Source organism: Triturus cristatus, chromosome 3_2, assembly GCF_964204655.1.
Source record: "Triturus cristatus chromosome 3_2, aTriCri1.1, whole genome shotgun sequence".
Taxonomy (NCBI): domain Eukaryota; kingdom Metazoa; phylum Chordata; class Amphibia; order Caudata; family Salamandridae; genus Triturus; species Triturus cristatus.
In genome coordinates, this window is record NC_140584.1 from 840,438,007 (window position 1) to 840,465,388 (window position 27,382).

At 45.0% G+C, this 27,382-nt stretch overlaps 2 protein-coding genes across 9 annotated transcripts in view; one reads left to right on the forward strand and one right to left on the reverse strand.

The window, feature by feature from the left end:
- SMG6 (SMG6 nonsense mediated mRNA decay factor) overlaps window positions 1-7,061 on the reverse strand; it is a 1,079,424-nt gene extending 1,072,363 nt beyond the window's left edge. The window contains exon 1 of one of the 4 annotated variants that reach the window (XM_085649087.1): window positions 6,924-7,061. Coding sequence is in view for 2 of the 4 variants with exons in the window: in XM_085649085.1 (XP_085505211.1) it covers window positions 6,664-6,826 (163 nt within the window). In the remaining 2 variants the exon portion in view is untranslated. Of the gene's footprint in view, window positions 1-6,663 lie in introns of all 4 variants that reach the window. The other 3 variants (XM_085649085.1, XM_085649086.1, XM_085649084.1) reach the window with 3 other exon arrangements.
- The window catches only part of POLDIP2 (DNA polymerase delta interacting protein 2), a 260,669-nt gene continuing 240,333 nt past the window's right edge, over window positions 7,047-27,382 (forward strand). Inside the window, exons 1-2 of one of the 5 annotated variants that reach the window (XM_085649092.1) lie at window positions 7,810-8,013; window positions 16,456-16,580. In XM_085649092.1, coding sequence (XP_085505218.1) covers window positions 16,573-16,580 — 8 coding nt within the window. In that variant the 5' untranslated portion in view covers window positions 7,810-8,013; window positions 16,456-16,572. The other 4 variants (XM_085649091.1, XM_085649090.1, XM_085649089.1 and 1 more) reach the window with 4 other exon arrangements.

Genomic DNA, 27,382 nt, shown 5'->3' on the forward strand with positions numbered 1-27,382 from the left:
TTTGTAGAGCGCAGCGGTCACCATAATAGGGTTTCTTGGTGCTGGTGTCGGCTTTTTAACATTTTACGAAATGACGTCAGGTTATCTAGACTAAGAGAGGACAGAAAATGGCAGAATATTCCAGTGCCTGGTTGCAGCCACAGTAAAGACCCAGTCAGTCATGAGGTGGGCCTTTGGTAAACCTGATTTATGGCATTAAAATTGTGGATTGCATTATAACCCACCTAGGAGGCACCTTGACTAACCACTGGGAAGTCTAAGCTGAAATTACAACCTGTTGACTGAATATCACGATGAGGACTAGGGAGGTATGACTGACATAAGGATGTCTGGGGTGCCATAGCTAGAAAGCAAGTTTACAAACCGTCACAAAGCTCACCCCTGTGTTGTCTAATTTTAACTGTTCATGTCCTGCAGAATGCCTCAAGGAAGGTCTTGTCGTCTGCACTGCCTCCAGCTCCTAATTCCCTGCATGTGTACCGGTAGGTCCCAACCCCCAGCTCGTCGCCATGGAAATGAACACAGTAACCACCAGATGACATGGAGTTGTACTAATGACATGTAATTGATAAATTAGCAGTCCGTAAATTTAAGCAGAACCTCTAAGGTAGAATCATAGGTAGCTGTTTAAATCCGCCTCTGGGGTTCTAATGTCTCAGGAAGTCGCTGAACGTCGTGAATCAATCAGGATGAAGATTAATAACGTCTTATTAACTTTAAAAACAGAACAGAAGAAATTAAATAGTCGTGAGGTCCTTGGGACAGAGACAGCGAGAATAAGGGACAATGGCAGCTTAGCTACAAGGATTTCGGGTAGAAGCACAGAAAAATACAGTTGCGCTTACAGGACAGAAAGAATTGGAAAACGTGAAAAGTTCCACTGCACTCCTGAATTAGGCTCCCTGACCTCCTAAATCGCCCCATGTACGTCCATGATTAATACATCTTAAACAGCTGAAACACAAAGGAGAGGGCATATCGCCTTACAGCATATGAAGTATCGCCTACTTATTTATCCACAATTGGTTACCTTATCAAGTAGCTAACTTAAAAATCTCACAACACTAGACAGCTATGGGGGCGAATACATTTATCACCATGCTACTGCTGTTACACAAAACGGGGTCATAGTTTTGTAATATTTCTGTGGCTAGCAGGTACAATGGAAGGAAGGTGGGCGTGCAACTTGCTCGGATATGCTCAGCTGAATGAATATTCCCCTCAATGTATTCAGATTACTAGCATTTTAACATGGGCTGTGATGTGGATAAAATGCGTTTTGAGGTGCATTTATTCGGTCTCCAGGATAGCCGCCAACACACCTCACTTAAAAACAAGTATTGACAAGGTCAATCGATCTGGTATTGGTTGTAAGCCTCTTTACTTTGTCAATGCTTGTTTTGTCACGCAGTCCAATTGAAAGACTGATCTTTCACTTGGAGTGCACGACAACACAAGCATTGACATTCACTTACAGTGAAGGTAGCCAATAGCATTTTCCTTTAACCCCTAGTGCTCCACGTTATAAAAGGAAAATACATAGCCAACAGATTTTAATTCCCAATGTTACGTAGGACCATAGAATGTCCTCCGTGCTTTTGGTGTAGATTTAAGAGGTTTAGGAAATGTAACATTATTTGGAAGTAGGGCAAATGTGCGTTTTATTACGGGCGTGCGAATACGTGTTTATTTTACGATTTGCTATGATGTATGACTAAGGCTGGGGATCTTCCCAAACTAGTATACACGTACATCCCAAGCTCGGAAAATAGTTTTTGAAAGTTTTGTAAGATTGGGCCTCATAATGGGTTTGGTTGCAGCACAGCCCTGCTGTAGTAAATACACAAGCAGGTAAAGCAGCTCAGACAGGAATGCTAAAAAGACCCCCCTCCATCACACTATTCTAACTCTGCATGACCAAGCAAGGAAGACGCGTCAACCCGGGGCTTTTTATCCCCTCACGAACAATGCATTTCACATATCACTGCTACCTTCACCATAGGTGACTGTATTTTGGTCTTTCACTTTGCCTAAAAAAAAAAAAAAGGACTGACAACGCAGAGAGGCTGACAGCAAAGCCAGATGGGCTGGCTTTGCCAATGCTTGTTTTTAAGGTGAGGTGCGCGAGCTGATGTCTTGGAGTTTTAAGTCCAAATGACAGCCACAGCCAATGTTAAACTACCAGTACTTAGCATCGCATTTTTAAGGGATAATATGCCATGGGACCAAGTTCTACTGCACGCAGCGCAATTCAAGGACGAGACAGTCCAACAGCTTCTCCTCACTAAAGTATAGTTCCAAATATTTGGTAGGCTCTATCCATTTAGATTAAACCAACAATTCAAATAGCGAAATAAGGCGAAACATGAATGAGTCAAATACAGTACCTTAATATTTCCTCTTTTATTATATAAATATCAGTGTATCCTTTACCGTAAGAATATAAAATGTTTTAAGAGGATCTTTTTTGTACAAATTCACAAACAAGTACAATTCGCCTGTAGGGATTTGATGTGGGGAAACTTTCAATGGTTTGTGCCGTTACGGTTTACGAACACAAGTGGTGCGCACGCAGCAGCGCTCCAAGTGAAAGTAATCAGAAAGCTGGCAGCTGTGGACGTTCACGCGCGCGTGAACTCAAGCATTAGGCCAGCAAAAGACGGTGGGAAGCACTTTTAAAATCCCACTTACAAAAGATCGAGCAACAGCGCATGCGCTGCTGTAGGCTCGACCTAAACAGAAGCAGGGCTGCCATACAGTCTGAACATCTGCCCTGAGACCAAAGCCCCATTGCGGCAGTAAGCCAAGCATCTATTACTTGTCCTGGAACACATGATGTAAACAGCACCATAATTTCGGTCAGGTAACACAATGAAATGCTTATTCGGCATGGATAAACGGGGGAACCAAAAAGAGCCCTAGAAAAATGTTTCAAACCAGCCACACTTCTACTTTTTCCCTCTCTCCCTGCCGCCCTCTCTACTAGTGTGCCTGCTGCCTTAAACCTCTGACTAAAGAGAGTGCTAAGAGGCTCCTGAACATCCCCGTCGCCACCTAAAGTAGTTAGTTCAGCCCTGCTACACCAGTTTATAAATCCCAAATGAATTGGGCCTCTGTACAGTTTTTATTTCTCAGTCAGGAAAAAAAAGACTGAGTCACTGATCAACATAACAACGTTTGGCCTAATTCCATATTAAATGTCAGCCAGGATATTATTCCCAATCACCTTTATTAATAAATCAATCAGGAAGTCAGGCCTGTGTGATACAGGGTCTGATCTATTGCGGGTCTAAGCAAAAGAAATCAGGATTATAATCAATTTGGACCACATATTAGGCGATAAATAGTGTTTGACTGAATGCTAAATACAAGTAGGAAAAGAGACCCAAAGTTCATAGTTCGTTTTATTTGAGTTCTTAGCATAGCACATTAAAGACCCTGAGCACAGTATCGCAAAGGTAAATAGACCACAATATACATTAAAAAAACATGTGGGAAAGGCAAGTGGAAAAATATTAACATAAACGGATCATTTCAGGGTGGAGGATGTTTTAAGTCAAGGTATATCTCCAACTTAAGCTGAGCCTATCTTGATAAGATTCTCTTCTTGCCAGAGGTCTGATGTTTTTGAGAGAGGTAGTCAAGTGGGTTGAGGTGAATTGCATTGTATCTGGTGCGTACATCCTTGCATGCAGAGCCTAGTTTGAGGGGAAGCCAACCTAGAGATACAAGGACAGGAATATTTATTAGTTTGTAATAGAAAACAGGTGGGCTCCTGCATGAAGGACCAATTAGACAGGTGCTATGCATGATGTGGGTGTCCTTGTAAGGAGAGAGGAAAGGAGCCTCAGCATCCCCAGTGGGAAACAGGGAGTCCTATAGATATCTGAGCTATTTTTTGTTTTTAAAGGAACGAGCAAGTGGGCAATCACTCAGGTCTCCCCCCTTACAGGTAGAACCCTGTTGAACTCAAACGGTTCCTTCCAGAAAGCAACTTCAGAACTGCTGTACAAGCTCTTGGCTCTGGAAGGCGGTAATGCCCTATTCCAAAGCTTTCCAGACTCCCCACTGGTACCCCTTAGGGGCATCCTACATGCCCCAAAACATCTCACTGAGGCCCTTAGAAATATGATCAAATCACCGCTGTCTTGATGGAACACCATTGGCTCCCCTGGCTAGCCCGCACCATCTTTAAAACAGCTGCATCATCAACATAGCATCACACCAAGCACATCATTTATCTTGCAGACCTCATTATCTCTTGTGGCTCCTGGCACACCCCCTGGAAAGACAGCATCAAACTGCAGACTAAGAAGTGTAAAAAAGTAAAAAGCAAGACAACAGGCCTTTTCCATCTAGGCACCCAGGAACTGGAATAATATCCCTGTATCTATCAGGACCGCCCGAATGCCGCTACAATTTAGGAAAAAGCTCAAGATTCAACGCTTTAAAGAACACTACATCACCGTGCCTTAACCGACCACAACCCAGATTCCTCTACTCTTACTCATTGACTTTAAAGCTTGCCTTTGACCATGTACAACGCTCCGCTGACTTTTGGCAAGATTTGTGCTATAGAAATACCATGTAGCTCTGGATTAAAGTGACCTCGCTCTCTTTCTCAATTTCAACCTCTCTCATTTTACTCTGCCACTTTCTCTACTACTCACTACTTTTCTATCTACCCTTTCTCCTACACTGTCTCTTGTTCTGTCGTCTCGCTCTCTCTCTCTGATCACATTCTGCTTTACCTCTCTTTTCTTCTGTCTATCTCCCTCTATTTTACTGTTCAACAAGTTGTTCTTCATATCTCTAGCTCTCTCTACCAAACCAAAAGAGAACTAAGAAGAAAAATTATCAGATGTCACTTGATGCTGTGGTGAAGATCCTCAACAGTTCTTTCATTTTCACTACTGAGTGAAAGTCAGTTGTGAAAGGGAATTTGTGGTTATGAATATCTGGCAATGAATGCAAAAATTTCAAGATAACCAGCCTCATGTAGCCAAAACAATGTTAAACTGAAAAAATACATAAATGCATGGAGCTTTGGGTTAGCCCTCTTCATTCATTGGTCTGTTCACCCGTTATTCACATTGTGGCTCCTCCCACCACAGCAAATAACATGGGACAAAGGTTAAGCCTATTCCAGCCATTGGCTCTCTTACACTGCAAATGACAGCATTTAACATGACCACATTTGATCCTTCGACAAAAAAGTATTACACCATACTTCAGGACAAGAGCTGGTGATACAATATTTTACTTTGACACCTGTTTTCTCTTTCCATTCATTACACTTTTTATCTTTTTTAGTCATTCTTATGTGTTTAATCTAGGTTTTCGGGTTACAGTAATTCAAAGCCAATGGAACATTTTCATTGCACCAATAAGAATTATGCTTTCCTGTGATGTAAATTAAAATTACAATGGGCTCCCATACTTTTTTGAAGTACAACTGCCTACTAAGAAGCACTGGTATTATGATATAAAAACTAAATGAGATGGTTAACTTTTTATAAAATATATGGGTTATATTGTTATCGATAGTGTATGACTAGCTATTTTAAACGACCTGTTTCCCTTCCCCCCCCCCCCTTCTTCGGCTTTTGTGACATATACTTACAATAAAAATTAATAAAAAATGTTTTACCATCGGATCCGTTTCCTACGGTCTGATTGATTAGCTTTGTCAGTGCTTCTTATAATATGTGCTAGTCCACTAATCGCCTATTACGGCAGCTTTACTGGGTCTTTCCAGTAAGCCTCTAGAGGAAGAGGCTTGTCTGTCTCTGAATTCCCCCTCAAATGTTTTTGCTACAAGACAATTTACACCCAAGTATAAAAAGAAACAGGACATATTATGCTTGCTCAAGCTTTCTTTTGGTACTACTTGTCTGGAAGATGATGGGAAGCCTGGGCTTTTAGCTGTTTTTAAATGTCTCTGGTTCTGAAAGCTTTTAATTCAATACTATTTGGCATCATGAGGGCTTGAAGGAGCTTGAAAAGGGCAATCAATCCACAATTATTCCGCACAAGGGTCCGAATATCGGTCTTGTCTGGGGTCCCAAAAATCTTTACGAGGGCACTAATTAATATGGAGCAGTAGGCAATGAGAGCATAATTCATGTATGTAAATTAGGGGGCAGGGGGGTTCCCAAGAGGAAAAGTGAGGGAGGGTCCAGCCAAGGAAGTGAGGGAGAGCATCCCTGCAGGAAACTAGGTACATAAAAAACAAAGACTATCCTGTTAGTGATTGACGACGGATCATGTACTTGAAGGAGTATTTCTTTATCTTCCACCTAGGCCTGGCCTTTAAAAATATTTTGGTGGAATTAATACAAAAAAAAAAGGAATCAGGGTCATGCCTCTAAAAATGTTTTAATTGCTTCTTATTAGGGTGGTGTTCTGAAAGGGGTGTGTCTCTGTCTCAGGAATGGAGGGCTGTCAGAGTTAAGGTAACAGGTGTTCCTATTTTCAGAAACCTCTTTATGTTTCTTGGGTAACTGTCTCTGTTGCTTGAGTGTTATCCCTATAATGATGTTCTGCTCTGTATGTTTCTTGGGTAACTGTCTCTGTTGCTTGAGTGTTATCCCTATAATGATGTTCTGCTCTGTCCATAGTTGGGTCCTGCTGTCTGTCCCCAAGTGATCTCTGCCCCCTCACCTCGCCCAGAGGCCGCCAGAATGTCCCTTAGCTCTTCGGCAGAGATACGGACCCGCTGTAGTTCCTGCGCCATCAGCGACCGGGCTGGGGGCGGAGGGGTAACAAACAAACGGCGGGGGCAGGGGAGGGGCGGGGGGGCTACAGCTTTGTGCTGCATAGACATAGACGAGGGACCGTGGCACGCGCCATCTTGGGCGTTCAAGACCTAAATGGGGGCGCAGGGTCGTTCCAATCAGTAGACAGATAGTAATACGTATCACCTTGCACGACTGCCCGGTGCGTTTATTCCCCTTTCACCAGTCCAAGGATTTCCCGGTTTCTGTTTCCTGATAGTAGTTTACCAAACTGTAAATCGCCATTTCCAAGATGGCAACCTGCCTCATTGAAACGACGAGACACCCGCGCACGCGAGTCTGTCTTCTATCACAATGCTTATGACGTGAGTTTTACTGTATGACTCGCTATAAGCCCTACCAGTAACCAGCAGCGTTTAATACCATGCGTTTAGTGTGCCCATAACAGTCTTAAAGTCGCTGGCTCCTAATGTTTTGGGTAGTTTTGGGGAATGGACTGCCGAGATGTTTACAACACGTTTTCATCTGTTTATATGATACAAGGGATGAAGTCCTAGACTGTCTATACAGGTCTGCATAATTGGGCGGCTTACACGTATTACTTCTACGATTTAGTGCTTTAACAGTTGTTGAATTTTATATAATTCCTACAATTGCAACTAAAAAGACTGAAAGTCAATGACTCGCGGCTGTATAGTTTACATACCGTTTAAAGGCCCTTTTTCCAGGTAGTGTCATTGCTACTAGAGTTTGTAATGTCTTGTTTCTTTGCATTTTTACGATTGTCACCCAACACTATATGTAACTTTCGTTAACCATTAAGAGTTTTGACTTTTAGAAATCCCAGACATCGTTTTTCTTTCAAATGCCTTATATTTGCTACAATGGATAAGAAAGTGTTTTTTGTTCTCTATAAGATCCACGATCTGTTGTTTGCAGATGCTACGAACCGATTTTCAGGAATGTGTGTAGCTTCAAGCCGGTTTTCAACTGTAGTCACAATATATTTCTTCGACATTGTCGTTGCTGTCAGTATTCACGTTTTGTACAGGCTTTTTTCCATCTCTATGATGAGTGTAGTTCCAGTTTTCGCGCATGATCAAGTCAGTTGGTCAATCATGGCGGCCTGCGCTGCTCGGCGCTGCTTTTCTGTACTATCCCGGTACAGGGCCCGAGGCATTGGGGTCCTGGGAACGGAGCTGAAGGGGCCTCCACGACCACCCCGGAGACTTCTGTGTGGCTGCGGTCTGCAGCCGGAGCGGGGCTTCAGTTCTAGGTATGGGGGAAGAATATAGGGAATTCGTCAGACCATAGTGCATTTTTCGAAATGATATGTATTCCTGGATCCCAAAAGCTCCCTAATTACTTTAGGATCGTCGCCCAGCTTTTGTTTAGGTCGACAGACTCGTACTGCTGACAGAAGTGGAAAACTGCGAAGGGGCAGATACATCGGTGAGTTGTTGATCAGTATTCTCTAAGACTACCTATGTTACCTGAGCAGAAATTATTAGAATATCATGTAGTCTTTCATTTGTGACGGCCCACACAAACACACTTGTAGTCCACTTCTTGCTAAAAAGTACCGATTTTTGCGCCTAGTGATTTTTTTCCCCAGTGACCCCTTTTTCATGTCCATTCTTCCCACTTCGAAATTTAGGACGGCATGCCGGTACATAGAAGTATCACCTCAACCCCCCTGTACGTTATCCCCTTATCAGTAAAGAAAACACTTAATGATAGCTGACTGATAACGCAAACCAAACAAGAAAAGCCATGTTAAAAGCGAATATGTGAGATTTTATATAAAGTCCTATTCATGTATTATGTATGATCCTGTTCTTTGCAGAAGCTTATAAGTTGAACAAACTGCTTTTTTTTTTCTCAAGGGAAAGTGGTAACCCTTCCTCAAAATGATCGTAATGTGACTTCTTATTGTATTGCAATTGTATCTTTTATAGTGCTTCTGCCCCTGGCAAGGCGTTAAACCCATTAATGCTGGGCAGCATGCTGTCCTGGAACCCAAGCTTAGTTAGTCTAGTATTATTAGTTAATGTTATTGGGAATAGTCTGGTTCGCTCAAGCCAACCATTCTATACATTTATTCCTGTTTCTTTTTGGTAGATGAAATATAAGTTAGGTGCGACCCTTGGTGTCGGGGGTATTGGAATTCATGTTTATATTTGGTGGGGCTACTTGATGAGCTTGGGAGGTTGAATATTTTTAGGATGGTGTATGACTTACAAAGAAGAAGAGTTGTGCTTTGATAAAGGTTGTGGGAAATTATCAGATATACCATCATAGATATTAAGGCAAACATGTTTGACTTTGAGAAGGTTGTGCTTAGAGAGAGCAGGCTTTTCGACGATGGAATGGAAAGGAGAAGGCTATTTGAAAGGAAAAAAATTAGAGCAAACAATCAGAATTTTTAAGTAAGAGTTAGTTTTTCATGCTGGGTTTAGAAATATAGAGGATGCTTTTTAAGATGGCATACACATATGTAAGCCAGTAGAAAGGAACCGCATAATTTGTATATAAAGATAGGGTATATTAGGTTCTTTTTATAGACCATAAGATCAGGTGAGCAGTCTGTCCGCTACTATGCTGCATCTAGGCTACCGCTTCAGCAATGTCAGCTGATCCGCTCAGAGGTTGGAAGCATAAAATAAAGGCTAGATGCATACACTGAAATATTAAGAGCTTTAGGCTATGTTTGATGGAAGCAGTAGCCTCAAGACGACAGCAATGTAAGAAAATATATGGGTTAATATCTCGTGATGTTCATCCTCCAGTTTGGCACACAGTACTAAGCAGGCACCACTAAGGGCCTGTCTTAACTGCTGCTAGGCTTATTACAGTATCGAAAAGAAACAGTCAGATCGCTCCTGATCCGAAATCTCTAAACTGGTTTCCATATGAGGCAAGGATTATTTTAAAAATTGCCTGTATGACCCATAAATCCCTACACTCTGAGATACGTTACTCAAAAATCTAGAGCTATCTTGTGGCGTTGGAGCATCTGGAGGCACTAGATCCCTACTGAAGACCACCAAAATGTTATAGAAAGAAAACGTATAACCAAGCCTTCTCTGGTATTGACCTGAGAATCTTGAACACGCTAACCCCTGAAATCAGAATGAACCCTTCAACTGCTTCATTCAAGAAAGAAGTAAACATTATACTGATGAACACATTTCTGCTTTAGAATGCATAAACTATACTCGAGGACAAGATTTATCCATTAGTCTTCACACGTTTATTTCTTGCAGCCTATGTTTTTATTTTTGGATTGTTAGTCTGTCTGGGACCTGATGTGTTCTCTATTGTCCCTTACCTAATCCCGTCATTGATGATGTTTTTATACATGTCGCCTTGAACATTGTAAAGCGATCTGATACCCGCAAGGGTCAGGTTCTTGCTATATAAAACTTTATAAATAAATAAAAACAAAGTAGGATGCATTTTGGAAAACCCTGATAGTGGCTTGGCACAAGATGGACAGCTTCCCTAGACAGCAGAAGTGTATTGCCTGCATTCCTTAGGCTGGGGAATGGAGATCCAGACACTGAGATGAGGAGGATGATTGGGCTTCCTTTAGAAATTAAATGAAGATTTTGTGAGCCGGGGGTGCTGATTAAATTTCCTGAAGCACTGCCCTTTGGTGGATAAACAGGGGGCAGATTGGACTGTAGAGTCTTTGTGCTGACAAGTACTTACTTTCAGGAATAATATTTTAAAATTCAGTTATTGCATTCGGACCTGAGCAAAGAGATGCAGCCTCATGGAAATACTTTCAATATCTTACCTGCAATCAAGGCTGGCTCACAACCTGTCAAGTTTGCACTAAGGGTCCTCTGACCGTGAACACTGGTTTATACAGAGCTTTTTATTCAAATGCATTTCATAGATAAATATCTAGGTGGGTCATAGTAGACACATACAATTGTCTGTCACTCAGAGGCAGTGCACACATACTCAAAGGTGCAACGGAGTCACCTATAGATGCGTCACGAGCCGTCGACCGGGCATCACGCCCTCAGGCACTCTTGACGCCCCCATTTACTCTACTGTATGTGCGAGTTCCCACTGTCTTCAACTAATTCCCCAATACCAGGAGCGCTGCATAAATTAAACAATTGCACGTTATTAGCATATAACATGCCGTCGCGGCTGGGCTCCCTAGGGCCCCCTTCAACCCAGCTAACAGCCCAGAGATCACATTTTCTTTTACCTTGCGTCACCACTATCCACGCAGCCTCGGCTGGTGATTTCAGGCGTTCATCTGTAATTTCCTGGCAAAAATGTCAATTTGTTTCCGTTCTGAGGTAAATGACACAAGTTGCTTTCCTCCTGTAAAAAAAAAAATGGAATTATTATTTAGGAAGTTGGCGCTTGTCCACCTCAAGAAACGCCAACCCTAACATGTAAGGGTGACCCAAAAAGTCAAAACCCCAAATAATAAAAATCCCAGACCAGACTAGGAAAATAGAGTACATTTCAATAAACAAAATTACACCAAAACAACAAGTATCTAATAAAAGGAACTGAAAATATAAATCTTTAAAAGTTTTAAATAAAAATGGCACCACAAAGCTCCAATATTAGTCTATGGAAGCCGGAAGACCATAACCTAGGAGCAATTTCAGGCTGACAGCCATGGTGCACACACCCTAAGTTGGTATCTGTGCCCCTTCAAAAAGTTTTCTTTCAGACGTAATCTTTTTCAAAGCGATAAAAATACTCCAGATGAGCAAGCTTAAAGGGGTCTCTGATTAAATTCAGTCATAATCGGACAGCTTTGTTGCAAGGTCCCAGAAACGGCTATGGAAGTCCATAATTTTTCTAAGCCCCAACTTTTCTGGGAGCTGCTCCTCTACGTCCCTCCTACAGTTCCCAAGACCTCAGGGACAATACTTGGGAGCTAGGACTCACTCCAGCAGAGGCCATCTAACGGGTCCAGTTGGTAGTGGGCACTTCAGTGAAAAAAGTCCTCCTGCAGTTTCTTGTTCCTAGTAGATGCACAGGAGGTCTGCCAACTGAATCTTGGAGTGCACCTCTTGTCCTTGGTGGCAGAGTGAACCGGTCCAATCCTTTAAGCTCCTCTCGGGTCACAGAAAGCAGGTCCAGTACTCTTCTGATCTTCTGCAGGTTGAGGAAGTGCTCACAGGAGGGTGCCTTAGGATGCCACATTTATGGATCGCACTAGATAATGGGTGGGGGTGAGTTCATCTCGCTTATCAAAGGGGTGAAAGGTCCATGGGCAACCCCACCCTATTCAAGTTAATGACTTCCCTGGGTCCACTCCAACCGTCCTTCCTGGGTTGATAGAGATCAAAAGTTCCATCTCTTACCATTCTGTCTCCAGGCCCAAGCCATTGTTCTGCACCTGGAGCAGTTTTCTGATCTCATTAAGGTCACACACTTATTGGGCAGTTGCTGAAAAGCTAATGCACATTAGCCTCCTGGAGCTTCAGGCTCGGAAAAGGTAACTTTCTAAAAGTTACTTTTCCTAATGACTTATTAGAAATCTAACTTCAGCAATTTAGTGAACTGCTAATATAAAAAATAGCCCATCAATTACTATTTTAGCAGCTTCCTGTGAAAAATTGCAGATTAAAGTTTATAATATGTACTTTGATGTTTTCTAGCATTCTGCTACAGCTCCGCTAGTTAAACAAGCATTTGCAATGCAATAGGTCTTGCATTTGCAAGAGTTTAAGCTATTGGCATTGTTAATGACAATGTATTTTATTTATGTGTTTTGAAAACCTGCAAGCGGTGCGTAAACACGCCCTTTGTACTTCTAGTCGTCCACGAGAAGCGAGACTGTCAGTAACTGCGCCTATTTTTCTGCCAGCCTTGCTTCTTGTAAGGCTTGCAGGTTTTCAAAAAACATAAATAAAAGGCATTGTCATTTACAATGCCAATAGCTCAAACATTCGCAAATGCGAGACCTATTGCAAATCCTTGTTACTTACTAGTTCTGAGGCCCGGAAGGATCCGGTCACTTCAACACCTGCTTCCTCTGCTGCGCACAGGAGAAAGCTGTCATAGCGCACGCAAGGGGCGCAGAAGGCAGAGGAAGGCTTGGCTCGTTTTAGGTTAGGGGGTCCAAAAGAACCTCGGTCGGAGCCACATCTAGGTGTCTGACTTGAACCTTCAGTCGCTCTCCCACTTAAATGTGGGAGCTTGGCTGTGACCCCGCCAAAGGACGACTCCAAGCTAAAATAGTTAACTACACTACACAAACACCCATAACAATTCAAAATACGAGAACTGTTGCTTCCCACGAAGCATAACTGTGATAACCTATAATGTCGTTAGATTTATAAAGCACTTACTGCACCTTTCGAGCCGTCAACGCACATTCAGCCCCAAACAAAAGAGAGTGCAATCTTCTTTTCAAACGACCCAATCTTCCACTGTGAAACATTTTTTTCCGGAAAAGTGTACTTCTACTACGTGCTCGCACCCAACAAATCCGTACAAGCAACCAGCAACCAAAGGGGCAGCAGCAGTGTCAGAAGGCGAAGTTTCAAAGGTAAACCAGTTTAAATACGTACTCTATTCTTTTTATAGCAAATCTCTCATAATTCCCATCTGTGCACCATGTGCTCTGTCCCCTACATATACAACAGCTTCTCAGCTCTTATGCAGAAGCACACATCGCTCATGGAAGGGTCTCTTGGCACTTGCATAGCAGGTGTATCTAACTCCAGGCAAAAGTGCAAATTTTATTCACCTCAGGAGGAAGAAAGGTGTAATATCATCTGGCAAGACTCAAATCCATTTTCCAGATAAGAGGGGGCGGTGCATGGAACAGGCGTCCTCCCTTGGAAGAAGAATACAACAAGTTTCGGATGTGGCATAACAAACAGAGCGGCTGACTTTGGTCCTGGGGACCCGGGTTCGAGCCTCGGTGTAGGATGTATAAAACATATGCTGATATTATAAAATAAATGTAACAAGTAGAATTTATTTACAGCCTTGTGGGACTCTTGTGCTGCTTATTTTTTTTTAGTGCATTGTTTTAAAGGCATTTTGGCTGTAGGACAGTTACTAGATTGGGTGAACAGATGTTGCAGGATCAAAACTAGCTTATTGCAGGATCAAAACTAGCGGGGGAGGATGAAACAAAACAGGCACCCTCCGAAGGCTCTGATGAGCAAGAAACAAAGACGGTAGGGAGGGGGAGGGATAGTGCTTCGAACATGCACCCCTCCTTGCAACCAGAACAAAACAAGTTAGGGATGTGACAATAAATAGAGCTGCTGACACGGGTCCTGGGGACACAGGTTCGAGCCTCGGCGTAGGCTTCATAACAAATTTGAGGGTGGTATTAAATAAATATAAGGGTTATTGAAATGGGTGGATGAGTCTAGGCTTCATGCTACAGTGGTCTGGGCCCAATATTGTGGTTGCACATGCCCCACAAATGGCTACATCCAAGAGCCATTAGGAATACGATAGCCTAAGTTGTGGATGGAGGTGTGTGACTTCTTATTTAGGTGTTGAAAGAGGAATAATTTCCAAGACTCATATTCTTTTGTTGACAGAGTATGTCGTTTTTAATAACTTGTTCCAAAAGTGAAGTCGCACAAGAAAAACAGCCGACACGTGTTTCACCAGTTGGCCGTGGGCTTTTTCAAGGCTGGTTTGTTCAAAGAATGACAAATAGTCGTTGAGTGATCTATTAAGATTGAAAGAGAGTCACATGTAGTCGGATGTGAGTCAAGTGCACAATAGTTACCCATAATACAATTAAGCCAAACACCGGGCTGGTTTATAAATAAATATAACAAATATAATTAAGCAATGGTTGAACCTGTACTGTTACAGGATTGGTGAAAATGTTGCCTTGTCGTCAAAAGAAAACAAGCGGCTAAACATGTCTAATGAGCATGAAACAAAGATGGGAGGGGGAAGTGCATGGGCAGGAAACGAATGCTGTGTGTTAGCTGGAAAGCGAAAATCGTGCCTGTAACAGAAGATTGGAGAAAGTCATTTAAGAAAATAGTGCCCACAGAATGTAAATAAAACACACCAAGTAACAATACAAGTGAAAGGACCAGCCCTCATGGGAGGCTACAAAAGGAGAAAAGGAGGTACTAAGGAGGGACTACTAAGCCTATTCACAAATCAAAAGCAGCCCATTACGAAGGACCGTAACGGGAGCCAATTGAAAAGATGGGCGGAACTTCAAGTCCATACCTGAATAAGGCATGTCTCGAAGAGACAGCGCAAGCGCTGCCTAGGCGAGACCTAAAAAGCTTTTGAGTTCTAGACACGGAAGGACATGCCAACTTTAATTTTACTTATGTTCAACTTGTAAATAAATATCATACTCCTTGCCTTGTTAGTGACAAGGTGGACTTAGGGGGAACTATTAATATTTAAAATCAGGGGTTCATACTTATCAAAAATGGTTATTTTGTCAAGTTTGACAATAGATGTTTAGGCTGTTGCATTCAGGCTATACATGGTAGACTTGAAGCCATGTTTTACAGGCAACCCTGTGGATGGCATCATAGATACTATGTCAGGACCGGAGGCTAGGATTATGCTCAAACTTTCTTTATTCGTCCTTCCAGCAGCTTCAACTTTAACTTTAGAACAGTTAACTCCTATAGGTCGGCGATATCAGCTGGCCGTGCGCCGGTCCATGGTCGACCAGTTGGAGAACACCAGATAGTCTGTAAGTTGATGAGGGAAATTAATCTAACGTTCCCTCCAGAACCCAGGTGTTCGTCGCTGTGGGACGTCAATAAAGTTTTGCACCTGTTACAATCTTGGCAACACAATAAGTACTTGTCCCATAAGGAGCTGTTGGCTAAGCTGGCGATGCGTTTGTGTCTGATTTCATGCTGAAGAGTGTCCGGAGTTAGGGCACTGTACATTTCAGGAAGGGGTTTCACCCCGCAGGGGGTTACATTCCATATTGTTCGCAGGACCAAATTAGATTCCAGAGTGGTGTCTTATCCGACATTCGATAGTTCACCTAAACTATGTTGTCCGATGCCTCAAGGAATATGAGAGTATTACGGAGGAAACTCGCTCCCCAGGGGGGCGCCAATTGTTGATTTGCCTAAGGAAGCCCTTCAAAGCGGTTACGCCACCAACTTTAGCTCATTGGATCCGATGGGTGATGCAGGAAGTGGGTATCAACGTCTTGCAGTTTGGAGCCCATTCGGTAAGAGGAGCTATGGCTTCAAAGACTTTTTTCCTGGGGGCCAGGTAGGAAGGTATTTTGAACGCAGCAGACTGGTTATCCCACTCTATGTTCAAGAGGTTCTATTTTAAACCAGTCGTAGGCATGGCATTGTTGGTGGTGGATAAGCTTTGAACGAGCATAATCCTCGCCTCCGGTCCTGACATAGAATGAAAAATTTCCTAGTAATCATGACGGAAAGTTTCAGTTCTATTAAGGACACGGAGGCGAGGATTATTCCCGCCCAGGGCTCCGAGGGTCTAGTTTCCCACTTGGTACTGTTAAGGAGTGCACCCATCAAGGTGGAAGTCTGCCGTTTTGGTATAAGTATGTGCTTTTAAGTTTACTTTTAATTGTAGTTGTAGATCTGTCTTTAGGAGACACAAAGCAGGACAGAGTCCATTACTGTTCATATTGGGGTGTTCTTGCACTATATTTGAAGGATGTGTTCAGAATGTTTATCGGTTGGGCACTGAGATCAGAGTCAGGGGTTTGTCGTTTGACCTCTTCCAGGTTCCAAAACTGACTGACAAGACGCGAGGATTGAGTGGTCGCAGTCAAGAAAGAGGAGGTGATCCAGGGAGCACACGCCCTCGTGGATGATATGGACTGTCTATTGGTGGACTGTAGATGACCTTGTGAGTGCTAGTTTTTGTTTCTAAAGTTAAAGTTGAAGCTGCTGGAAGGAGGAATAAAGAAAGTTTGAGCATAATCCTCGCCTCCGTGTCCTTAATAGAATTAATTAATTACTAGGAAATTTTTCATTCTGCAGTACACAGGTGGCCTTTAATTTTCATGCCCTGTGTGTATTTCCTGCACTGTATACTGCAGACTTAAAGGTAAGTTAACTGTCATATTTACAGGGAACGAACAGATATTTTACCCTCGCAAAACAGGAGCAAAGTTCAACAAGCATTGGCATAGCCAATAGGTCTCGCCTTTGGGACCTTATAAGTGTTTAGCCATGCAACAGTTGATGTTATTGCACCAAGGATATTGTGCTGCATAACTAAATACTTATAAGGTCCCAAAGGTGAGACCTATTGCCAATGCTTGTTTTCCTTTTTGCCGATTTAGAAAAGAATCAGCAAAAAGCACTGGGCAAGCCAAAACAACAGTTTTTTCTCTCTCTCTCTCTGTCTCTCTGTCTCTCTGTCTCTCTGTCTCTCTGTCTCTCTGTCTCTCTGTCTCTCTGTCTCTCTGTCTCTCTGTCTCTCTCTGTCTCTCTCTGTCTCTCTCTGTTTCTCTTTCTCTCTCTCTCTTTCTTTCTCTCCCCCCACTCCCCCTTATTGGCTTTGCAATGCTTGTTCTAATTCTTCTAGCAAAGTATTTATCAATGATTCAAAATGTTTATAACAGTCTTCGGTTGGGGTTTGACAGAAGCTTGCATTAGTTCCTCAGCAAAAACAAAGACCATGGTTAAATATTTGTATATCATAATGTTTGGAAAGTAAAGGACATGAACGCACTTGATAGATGTAGTTCACAGAGAGTTCACAAAACAATTTAAGATTTTTTTCCTTAGACTTAGTGATTAGACCATAGAGTCTTAGGGATTTTATTGATTTATTTTTTATTTATTTGCAAAGTTTTATATAGCACTGGCTAGACCCGGAGGTATCTGCGATTTACATGGTACATAATTACATCAATTACAGGAGCCCAGTATAGACATAGGAGAAAAACATGAGATTTCACAATAATGTGAATCATGGAGGAAGGAGGCGGGGGGGGAAGGAAACACAACGGGGAAACAAGGAAAACAATGTCAGATATCCTGCTGGGTAGGTGACGGCAGAGGAGGTGAACCAGAGCCAAACTCCTCTATAGCTGCATAGGACAGCTCCACCGGGCATCGGCTAAGGTTGCTCAGGCTCTGCGGTGAGTACTAACAGTTAAGGTATCCGCCCAGGGGGCATCCTCATAGTTCCATCGAAAGCACCGGTCCCGGTGTTACTGGGAAGTGCCGTTTACCTCATCCTCCAGCTCGTCCCCAGGTCAAGAGGGGGGAGAGGAGAGGTGCAAGGGATAGTTCCAAAGTCTGCAGAGTTGTGGGACAACCCATCGTTCTTGCCTTCAGCCCTTTTGGCGGGAGTGAAACTGAGGAGCAGTTGTGCTTAGAAACCTGATCCTCATCAGATTTTAGTCCTCTATAGGCCCCCACAGAGACATTGCAGAATTGTTCTTGGTGACATTTTAGAATCGTGCAAGCCCGGGCCTGATCTTTCCTTGAGTTGGCAGGTCTCACTGTGCCCCCAGTATAGAGCGCTGATTATAGGAATCTGTTGATCCCCGTGACTCTGCAGCTGGTCTTGCCTCTAGTTCTGTGATTACTTTTACCCTGCCATGCCTTTTTTATCCAGTTTATACATCGGACTCCCTCTCTGGTGGTATTTCCCCTAAACTCCCATTTGAATCGCCGGAGGCTTTCTCCGCTCGCTCACTTACCGCCTCACAGCCCCTGCAGCGCAGAGATGTCACAGGTGACATCTCTTCGAGCTCCCGGCATGTTCACCAGGTGATGCTGCATCTCGTGTTGTCGCGGACTCTCCACAGGTACCGGGGGATCGTTGTGTGATTCTTGGGTTTATTGGTTGCTGCTTCGAGGGCTGTGCATCTGCGTCACTATGACCAAGTGTCCTGCGCTCTCCAGAGCCCGCGGCGCCATCTTAGGGACCCTTGCTTGTCTCGCGGGTCTCCGATCTCCTCTATTTCCCCAGGCATTCAGATGACCTCGCTCATATTTCTTGGTCCCTGCTGGTACCCCTTGTCAATCCAGGCTTGGAGTCTTTTTGGGCTACATATGTCCTCCGAGACAGCTGCGTGGCTATGGAGCCGGTGTGGACCACGTCCACCTGGTCGTCTTGACCCCGGCTGAGTCGACATTGCAGTATTATTGTGGTAGCAGTGCCTCGCCTCTACCTTGTAGGCCCTTATTTCTTTGCACCTCTGCTTCGTAAAGGCTATGTGTCCCTCTCTGGTACTGCCCCAGTGCGGGCTTTACTGTTAACAGTACAGGTGTCGACGTCAAATACGGTTGTTTTGGATCCCTAGGCCTTTACTTAGCTACGTGGATTCAGTGGTTCCTGGTTCTTGCCATCTTGAGGTCAGGCGTGCTAGTTTGTAGGCCTACGTGTCTTCCTACCTGGCCCCGCTTCTCAAATGGTTTCTGCCTTCTTTGCCCTGGCTGTATTGTGGAAGGGATCAGCTACAGGCTACTGTTTTGCCTCCTTTTTGCTGGCCACCGCACTGTTTTCTTCCTCTAATATACCCTGTGTCCTCTCGGCCACCATCTTGTGGTCAGGCACGCTGGGTATGAGACCTAAATGCCCTCCTGCCCGGCCTTAATCCTCCTAATGGCTCGCTCCTTGCTGCAGCGTGGAGGCCTGTCGCTGTTGGAAACAGCCCTGCTGCCGTGCTGCAAGTGCCTGGCTCCCTGGGGTCACGCGTCTAATCCCCCTGCCCACCCCCCCCACCGTTTTCTGCTAGGATCACCTTCTCATGGACACTATCTCAGAGCCGCTGCATGCAGGTGAGTCACTTTTCGTTAGGGGCGGGGGGCGCTCCCCTGTCCCGACTGCGCTTTCCCGCTCGCTTCAGTGCCCCGTCTTCCCGTCTCAGTGTCTGACGTGAGTGCGGCTCTTCATCGCCATCTTGCTGCTGCTCCGTTCTCCATGCGGGTGCTCTTATCTCCACTTCCCCGTTGCTTCGGGATTCGTTTTCTTCACCGCTATGTTCCTCCCGGTGTTATTCCTCCGATTTCTCCCTTTTTAGATGACGTTGGGTGCTAGATCCGGCAGACACAGGAGCTGTTGCAGCGGAGCCGATGTGGATCACGTCCACTCGGCCATCTTGCCTGGCCACCTCAACCTCCTACTCATTTGACTGTTCTACAGTAGACCATTGTTGGATGAGCTGATGGCTCATCCAAACACATCATTTTTTTAAATGTATTTATTTATTTATTGTGCGAAAGCGTTATCAGGGTTTTTCATGAAGAATTGGAGTGTGATGCCGAGTTCCTTGAAAGTGATTCAGGGGTTTATAGGGAGCCAGTGGACTCGTCACTGGTCATCTTTCTTGCTACAGTTTAGCTTTTAGTGTGCTGGAAATCCTGAAGTTGAGTGATTATGATTTGCTGTCTTGGATTGACCCTAAAATTGACTTACTTGAAATGAGTTTATAGTAATTACCACTAATATCAGAATGTTTACGGGATGAGGTGGGCAAGGAGATGCTGTGTCGCTAATGGTAGATGTAATATTAGGTTTGCACGGGCTATGAGTCTCCTCTGAAAATGTTTATTTTATTTTTTAGTTGACACTGATTTTACTGATAGCAAGGCTGAAGGGTTGACTTAAGATCAGTGGAGATGCGTTTGGTGTTAACAAGTAGTTGTTAGTCTTGGGGCACTCTGTTTCAGAAAGCTGCTTGTTCACCATTCTAAAGTAAGCATTCAAGTTTGGTATACATTGTAGTTGTTGATGGCGCATAGGCAGAATTGTGCGTCCTCATCCTAAACATCCTAAACATTTTTCAGTGTTGTTGCATAGCACATTGCGAGCGAGTGTGTATTAATTGGCATAACATAGAAAAAAGTGCTTTCTTTCTCTTTGGTGTCCTCCATAAGAAATTGTACAATGTTCTATAGGCAGTTGAACTCATTGGTATACATCAAGATTAATATATGCTTTGACTTGATGGTTGTCAGTGTATATGACCCCGTTATAGTCAGATCAATATTCACTCACTGTAACTATCTTCCAGGTTCTTGAGGGAGATGTGGCCAATTGTGGGGACTCTGCTTGTTGTAGATCAGAACTGGGCTCTAATGGACATTATTTACATAAGCCCGTTCCTCCTCCTGTTGGTAATTTGGCCCGGTTTGTTTAAACAAATGTGCAGTGGCACACCTGGTTACTGAGTTACCTGGTCTTCATGTCAAGTCAAAAAGGCTTTATTTCGATAAAAACATATCATAAAAGCTGAACAATAAAAAACAATTTGCTTTAAAAATCTATTTACAACCATCTTTAAATTCAATGAGAATTAAGAACAATGCATAAATTCTATGCAGGTTAAAAGGATCATTATGAATTATTGGTTAAAACCCAATTAAACAATACATTTAAGCCTTTTACTTCGAAGATGCCAAGCCCAGGATAAGAATTTGGAAAGGCCACAAGCATATGATGGACGCGAATCTGACATTAGGGTGCGCAAAGCCTCATTATGGGACCTAGTGCCTAACAGTCGACACAGTGCTTTAAGCCACTTTTGTCTTGGTTTCATGTACTCCGGGCATTGGAACATAAAGTGCGCTATTGTCTCAGGGCTGGTTATACAAAAAGGACAAAATACAGTTGTCTGAGCCGGGGATTTCCAGCGGGCTGTGAAGGCTTGCAATGGGAGAGCCCCGACCCTAAACCTAAAATAAAGAGCCCTATCCAACGGCTTCCCAATAATATCCAGATAAAGTTCCCGAATCGGTACATCCTTGAACTTCAAGAAGTCCTCCGAAAGTTTACCCAAGGAATGGTTGGCATTAGTTCGGGACACAACCCAATTCCAATACAAATTCTTTAATATTACCTTTGGGGGGGAGGACCTGCCAACCCAAGCTTCACTTAGTCCAAGATCACCAAGCAAAGCTTTTACATCTTTCAACCACTTTATCTTGTACCATCCTGGTAATGACATTATTTCGGACAGCCCTTTAGCGTATTTGGCCAATTCTGGCACTCGCCACAGCCGGGCCCATAAGAGCAACGGTCGCAGCTTTGCAAGATCACCAATTGGGCGACAACCGAGGTCAAGCATTAACGGTAACATTGGAGTACCCTGGGGGAGTGACATTAGGGACCTACAGAATTTGTTTTCTGACCTTGACAACTCTTCTATGCTGTTTGTGCCCCATAGTTCAGCCCCATAGAGGGCAGAGCTAACTCCCCTTGCTTTGTAAATATCGATAACAGGGGCTATTGGTCTTATTGTACAGAGACGCTGCTCCTTTAACAGATCCTCGGTTACCCTCTTATGGGTTAGGAGCATTTTGCATAGATGTGGGGTCCACTGCAGGGTATGCGATATACGTATACCCAAATAGTCAAATACCTTCTCCCTACCCAAGGGTACAGAGTTCAACGTGGGAGGACGTGCAAGTTTTTGGGGGGGATTCATCACTAAATATCAGTATCTGCTAGGCTGATAGAGTTAGGCATTTTAAGGTGCTAAAATTCCTTAAAATGTGCACTAGAACATTACATCCCAACCTTTCCTTCCACACTTAATAATTCCAAATGTGAGGTTACCGTTTTGCTGGCTAAAGGAAGAACTGAGTTACAGGGAAAAGTGGGTGATAAAGACCATTCAGTACCCTTTTTTCCATCCATCATTAATGATCTTTCTCCTTTTACGGAAAACTATATTGTAATCCCAATTTGCACTCTTGAACTAAGAAACCCTTATTCAGTATGTCTCAATGATCATTTGGACAGTCTGGCCTCTTTTTGTTATGTGTATAGCTCACGACTCACCTAGGAGGGTATCCCGGCGCGGACGCTGGAGCTCTATGGGCCGAGTAGGGCTAGGTAAAGAACCAGGTTTTTCATTTCTCTCGAAATTCAAGAATTTAGAAGATGGCTCTGATGTGCATGTCATTCTTGACTTAAGGAGCGAGGTACGAGAAGGCAGACCGCCAGATCTGGTTCTATGTATGCGATGGGTGTGCAAGCACGACTCCGGCTTTGCAGAGGTGTCTTGATAGGTTTGTAGAAGTTAATGCTATTGTTGAGGTATGTAAGGCCAATGTTGTGTAAGGGTTTGTGTGTGAGGATTTTGAAGAGTACTCACTTGCGGATTGGGAGCCCAGTGGAGCTCTTTGAGGTGCAGGTGTGATGTAAGTGCAGGGTGGGAGGTTGAAGGGGAGCCTAGCCACTACATTTTCTATGGTCTGGAGTCTTCTGGTCAGTTGAGCATTGATTCCGTCATAGAGTACGTTGCCGTAGTCCAGCTTGCTGGTGATGAGGGCTTGGGTGATTGTCCCACAAGTGTTGGTAGGAAGCCATTTGAAGATCTTCTTGAGTGTGTGGAAACAGGAGCTGGAAACTGTATTCACTTGGCCGGTCATGGTGAATAGGATGCCAGTTACTATTCTGAGTTGTTTTGTGTATGTAGCTGGGACGATTGTGGGTTTTAACTTCGCAGGCCACCAGATAAAGTCCCAGAGTGAGGTGCTTTTGCTGAAGATTACTACTTCAGTTTTGTCTGTGTTGAGCTTGAGGCAGTTGGTTTTCCTGCATCTGGAGACTTTGGTTATGCACGCAGAGAAATTGGTCTGTGTGTTTGACGTATTGCTGGAGAGGGAGAGTATGAGCTGGACGTATTCATTGTAGGCTGGCGAGTGGGGTGGGCTGAGTGAGGATCCATGTGGAACTCCGCATATGAGATGATGAGGTTGACGACGTCCAAGGTGACCAACAGGTGGCCTGTTAGGAAGGAGCAAATCCAGCAAAGTGCAGGTCCTTGAAAGCCGGCTTCGTGTAGTCGTTGGATAAGGATGGGGTATAAGACGGTGCCGATGGCTGTGGAGTGAACCAATAGGATAAAGGCCGCAATGTTACTTATGTTACCAAATACTGGACATTTACATTTTTACTTCTGTCCATGATCATTCAGAAGTCGTCCATGGCGGCAATGAGGGTGGTCTCAGTACTGTGGTTGGGCCTGAATCCAAATTGATTGATATTGAGGAAGTCGCTGTCGTTGAGGTGGATGGGTAGGCATTTGTTTATCATCTTTTCCATGATTTGTGCTGGTAAGCCAGTATTTGACCATCGTCTTCTGGACTGCTCATTATTACTTGAGGAGGGTGAGTACTGTCATGTTTCCAGGCATCCTAGTAGGTGGCTGTGATGATTGAGTAATTCAGGATTGGGGTGAAGGCTGCTCTGATGAGGGCCTGTCTTTTGATGAAGGCATAGAAAGTGCAAGGGTCCAAGGATGCTCTGGAGTGTATGATCTGCATGATTGTTGTGGTTTCGTGAGTGGTGATGGTGAACCAGGTGGTCAGAGTGGACCTCTGGGTGTTGGTTGAGATGGGTAGGAGGGCTGTACGGGTAAAAGGATTCAGCAGGGGCTCAGAGTTGTCAAAGATGCTGGTGGTCTTGTTGCTGAAGAATGGGAATAGCTGAGGTCCTGAAATGTTTACACTGGTGCAGTTTGCTGACTGCGAGCTGAAGTCTTTCATAATGGCGAAGTTTTCCTTGGCTCTGTTGGTGCTTCTTTCAATGCAGTATTTGAGTACAGAGGGTTTGGTAGCTCTGATTTGTTGATGGTAGTGTCTGAGGGATGATTTATAGGTGCCCTTGTTGGTGTCGTCATGCTTTGTCTCCCTCAGCATTCAAGTTGCTTGCAGTGGGGGTTGGTGAGCCTGAGCTAGTCTGTGTACCAGCTTGTTCATAGTCTGGTCCTCGTCAGTTTGTTTGCTTTGAGAGGAGCCAGGTTGTGTGCAAAGGTGGTGATCCAGGCATTGAAGTTGGAGATGCATTCTGGGATGTTGTTGTTGTGTCAAGGTTTTTGGTGAAGGACTTCGGAAGACCAGGATCTTTCTGTGATCTTATACCAGTCCCGTTGGGAAGTTTGAAGATGGTGTTTCTGCGGTGGTGTGGGATGAGTATACTGAAGCTGATAAGGAATCTTTCAACTCAAATACTGAAGTTGAGAGGTCGCTTTTGTGATTATTTGCTTAGCAGTATTATATAGGACTACAATCAATCAATCAACATTTGTAAAGCGCACTACTTACCCGTGAGGGTTTAAAGGCCCAGAGGGAGGGGGGCTGCTGCTATTGGTCGAACAGCCAGGTCTTGAGTCGTCTTCTGAAGGTCAGCAGGTCTTCGGTTTGTCGTAGGTTGAGGGGGAGGGTGTTCCAGGTCTTGGCGGCGCGGTGGGAGAAGGACCTGCCTCCGGATGTGGTTCTGCAGATGCACGGGACAGTTGCCAGGGCTTGGTCAGCAGAGCGAAGTTTCCTGTTGGGTACGTAGAAGGAGAGTCCACTGTTGAGATAGGCTTGGCCGGTTTTGTGGAGTGTCTTGTGTGCGTGGACCAGGAGCTTGAAGGAGATTGTTCTGTCGACGGGGAGCCAGTGCAGGTTCCTCAGGTGGGGGGTGATGTGGTCGCGGCGCGGCATGTTGAGGATTAGGCGTGCATATGCGTTCTGGATTCTTTGCAGTCTGTTGATGAGCTTGGTCGAGGCTCCGGTGTAGAGGGTGTTTCCGTAGTCGAGTCTGCTGCTGATTAGGGCCTGGGTGAATGTTTTCCTCGTGTTTGTCGGGATCCATCTGTAGATCTTACGGAGCATGCGGAGGGTGTTGAAGCAGGTGGAGGAGACTGCGTTGACTTGTTTGGTCATGGTGAGTTTTGAGTCGAGGATGACTCCCAGGTTGCGTGCGTGGTCGGTAGGGGCCGGGGGTATCCCCAGTGATGCGGGCCACCAGGAGTCGTCCCATGCTGAGGGGTTGGGCCCGAGGATCTCCATCTTTTGTGAGTTCAGCTTAAGACGGCTTTCCTTCATCCAGTCGGCGACGGCCTTCATTCCCTGGTGGAGGTTAGATTTGGCGGTGAGAGGGTCCTTGGTGAGGGAGAGGATCAGCTGCGTGTCGTCGGCGTAGGAGATTATGTTGAGGTCCTGCTGTCGGACGATGTGTGCTAGTGGTGCCATTTAGACGTTGAACAGCGTCTGGCTGAGGCAGGATCCTTGTGGGATGCCGCAGATGATCTCAGAGGCTTCGGATCGGAATGGGGAAGACGGACTTTGAGTTCTGCCGGTGAGGAAGGAGATGGTCCAGTCCAAGGCCTTGTCACGGATCCCTGCATCGTGGAGATGCGTGCGTAGTGTGCGGTGGCAGACGGTGTCAAAGGCGGCGGAGAGATCCAGGAGGATGAGGGCCGCCGTCTCGCCGTTGTCTAGTAGGATCCTGATGTCGTCTGTGGCGGCGATGAGGGCGGTTTCGGTGCTGTGGTTGCTGCGGAATCCTGATTGGGAGGGGTCCAGGATGTTGTTGTCTTCGAGGTGACGGGAGAGCTGGATGTTAACTATCTTCTCGATGACCTTTGCTGGGAACGGAAGTAGGGAGATGGGCCGGAAGTTCTTGAGGTCGCTTGGATCCGCCTTGGGCTTCTTCAGTAGGGCGTTGATCTCTGTGTGTTTCCAGTTCTCAGGGAAGGTGGCGGTCTCGAAGGAGAGGTTGATGATGTTGCGCAGGTGGGGTGCGATGGATTTGCCGGCTTTGTTGAAGATGTGGTGTGGGAGAGGGTCGGACGGGGATCCGGAGTGGATTGTGCCCATGGTCTTGATTGTGTCCTCGATGCTCACGTTGGCCCAGGTTGTCAGGGAGTCGTGGTTGGTGGGGTGCGGTGGGTCCGGTGTGTCGAGGCCTGTAGGGGTTGTCTGGGGGTTGAAGCTGTCGTGGATGTCGGTGATCTTGCGGCAAAAGAAGGTGGCTAGGGAGTCGCGCAGGGATTGCGATGACGGGATGTCGTTGGTGCTGGGGTTGGAGAGTTCCTTCACGATGTTGAAGAGCTCCTTGCTGTTGTGTGTGTTGTTGTCAAGGCGGTCTGAGAAGGAGGTCCTTTTGGCATTCCTGATGAGGTGGTGGTGGTTGCGGATGGCGTCTTTGTGGGCAGCGCGGCTGTCCGGTGTCTTGTTGCTGTGCCATATGTTCTCCAATTTCCGGCAGGTGCGCTTTGAAGCGAGGAGTTCCGGGGTGAACCAGCTGGCTCTTTTGCTGGTGTCTCTGTTGGCGGGCATTTTTAGCGGGGCAAAGGTGTTGGCGCAGTCGTTCATCCAGCGTCCGAGGGTGAGTGCACCATCAGCGGGGTTGGTGGGCTTGGTCGGTGGGTTGAGTGCGAGGCTTGTCTGTAGTTGTTCTTCAGTGACTTTGCCCCAGCAGCGGCGGGGGAATCTGTAGGCTGCGGTGGTGTGTGAGGGGTTTTTGGAAGGAGAAGTGGATGCAGTGGTGGTCTGTCCAGGTGAGTTCGGAGGCATGGCTGAAGGCGACGTGGGGGCTTGAGGAGAAGAATACCCCCTTAGAACTGCTTCTATGTACTCTGAGTCTCTAAGCATGTAGACAGTTCTAAAATAAAGCAGAACCTAGACAGTCACAGTGAGTAGATAAAGCTTTGTACATCAAAGGTTATAAACTGGAAGACTGTACTTTCTTCTTTGTCACACTAGAAAGAAGACCCTGAAAGGCCAGATTATTTATGTAGGTGCACTGTCTGGAACTAGGGGTATTTTCAGTTCAGGCTGACCTTAATTCTGATGGTTCTTTGAGGGCAATGTCATGACCCTAATGTCCAGTCAGGGCACAAGTGCTGCAAGTGTTGTTGCTGTGGCATAATGTGGAGGCAGAACTCATTTTATGTCAGAGCTGGTCTC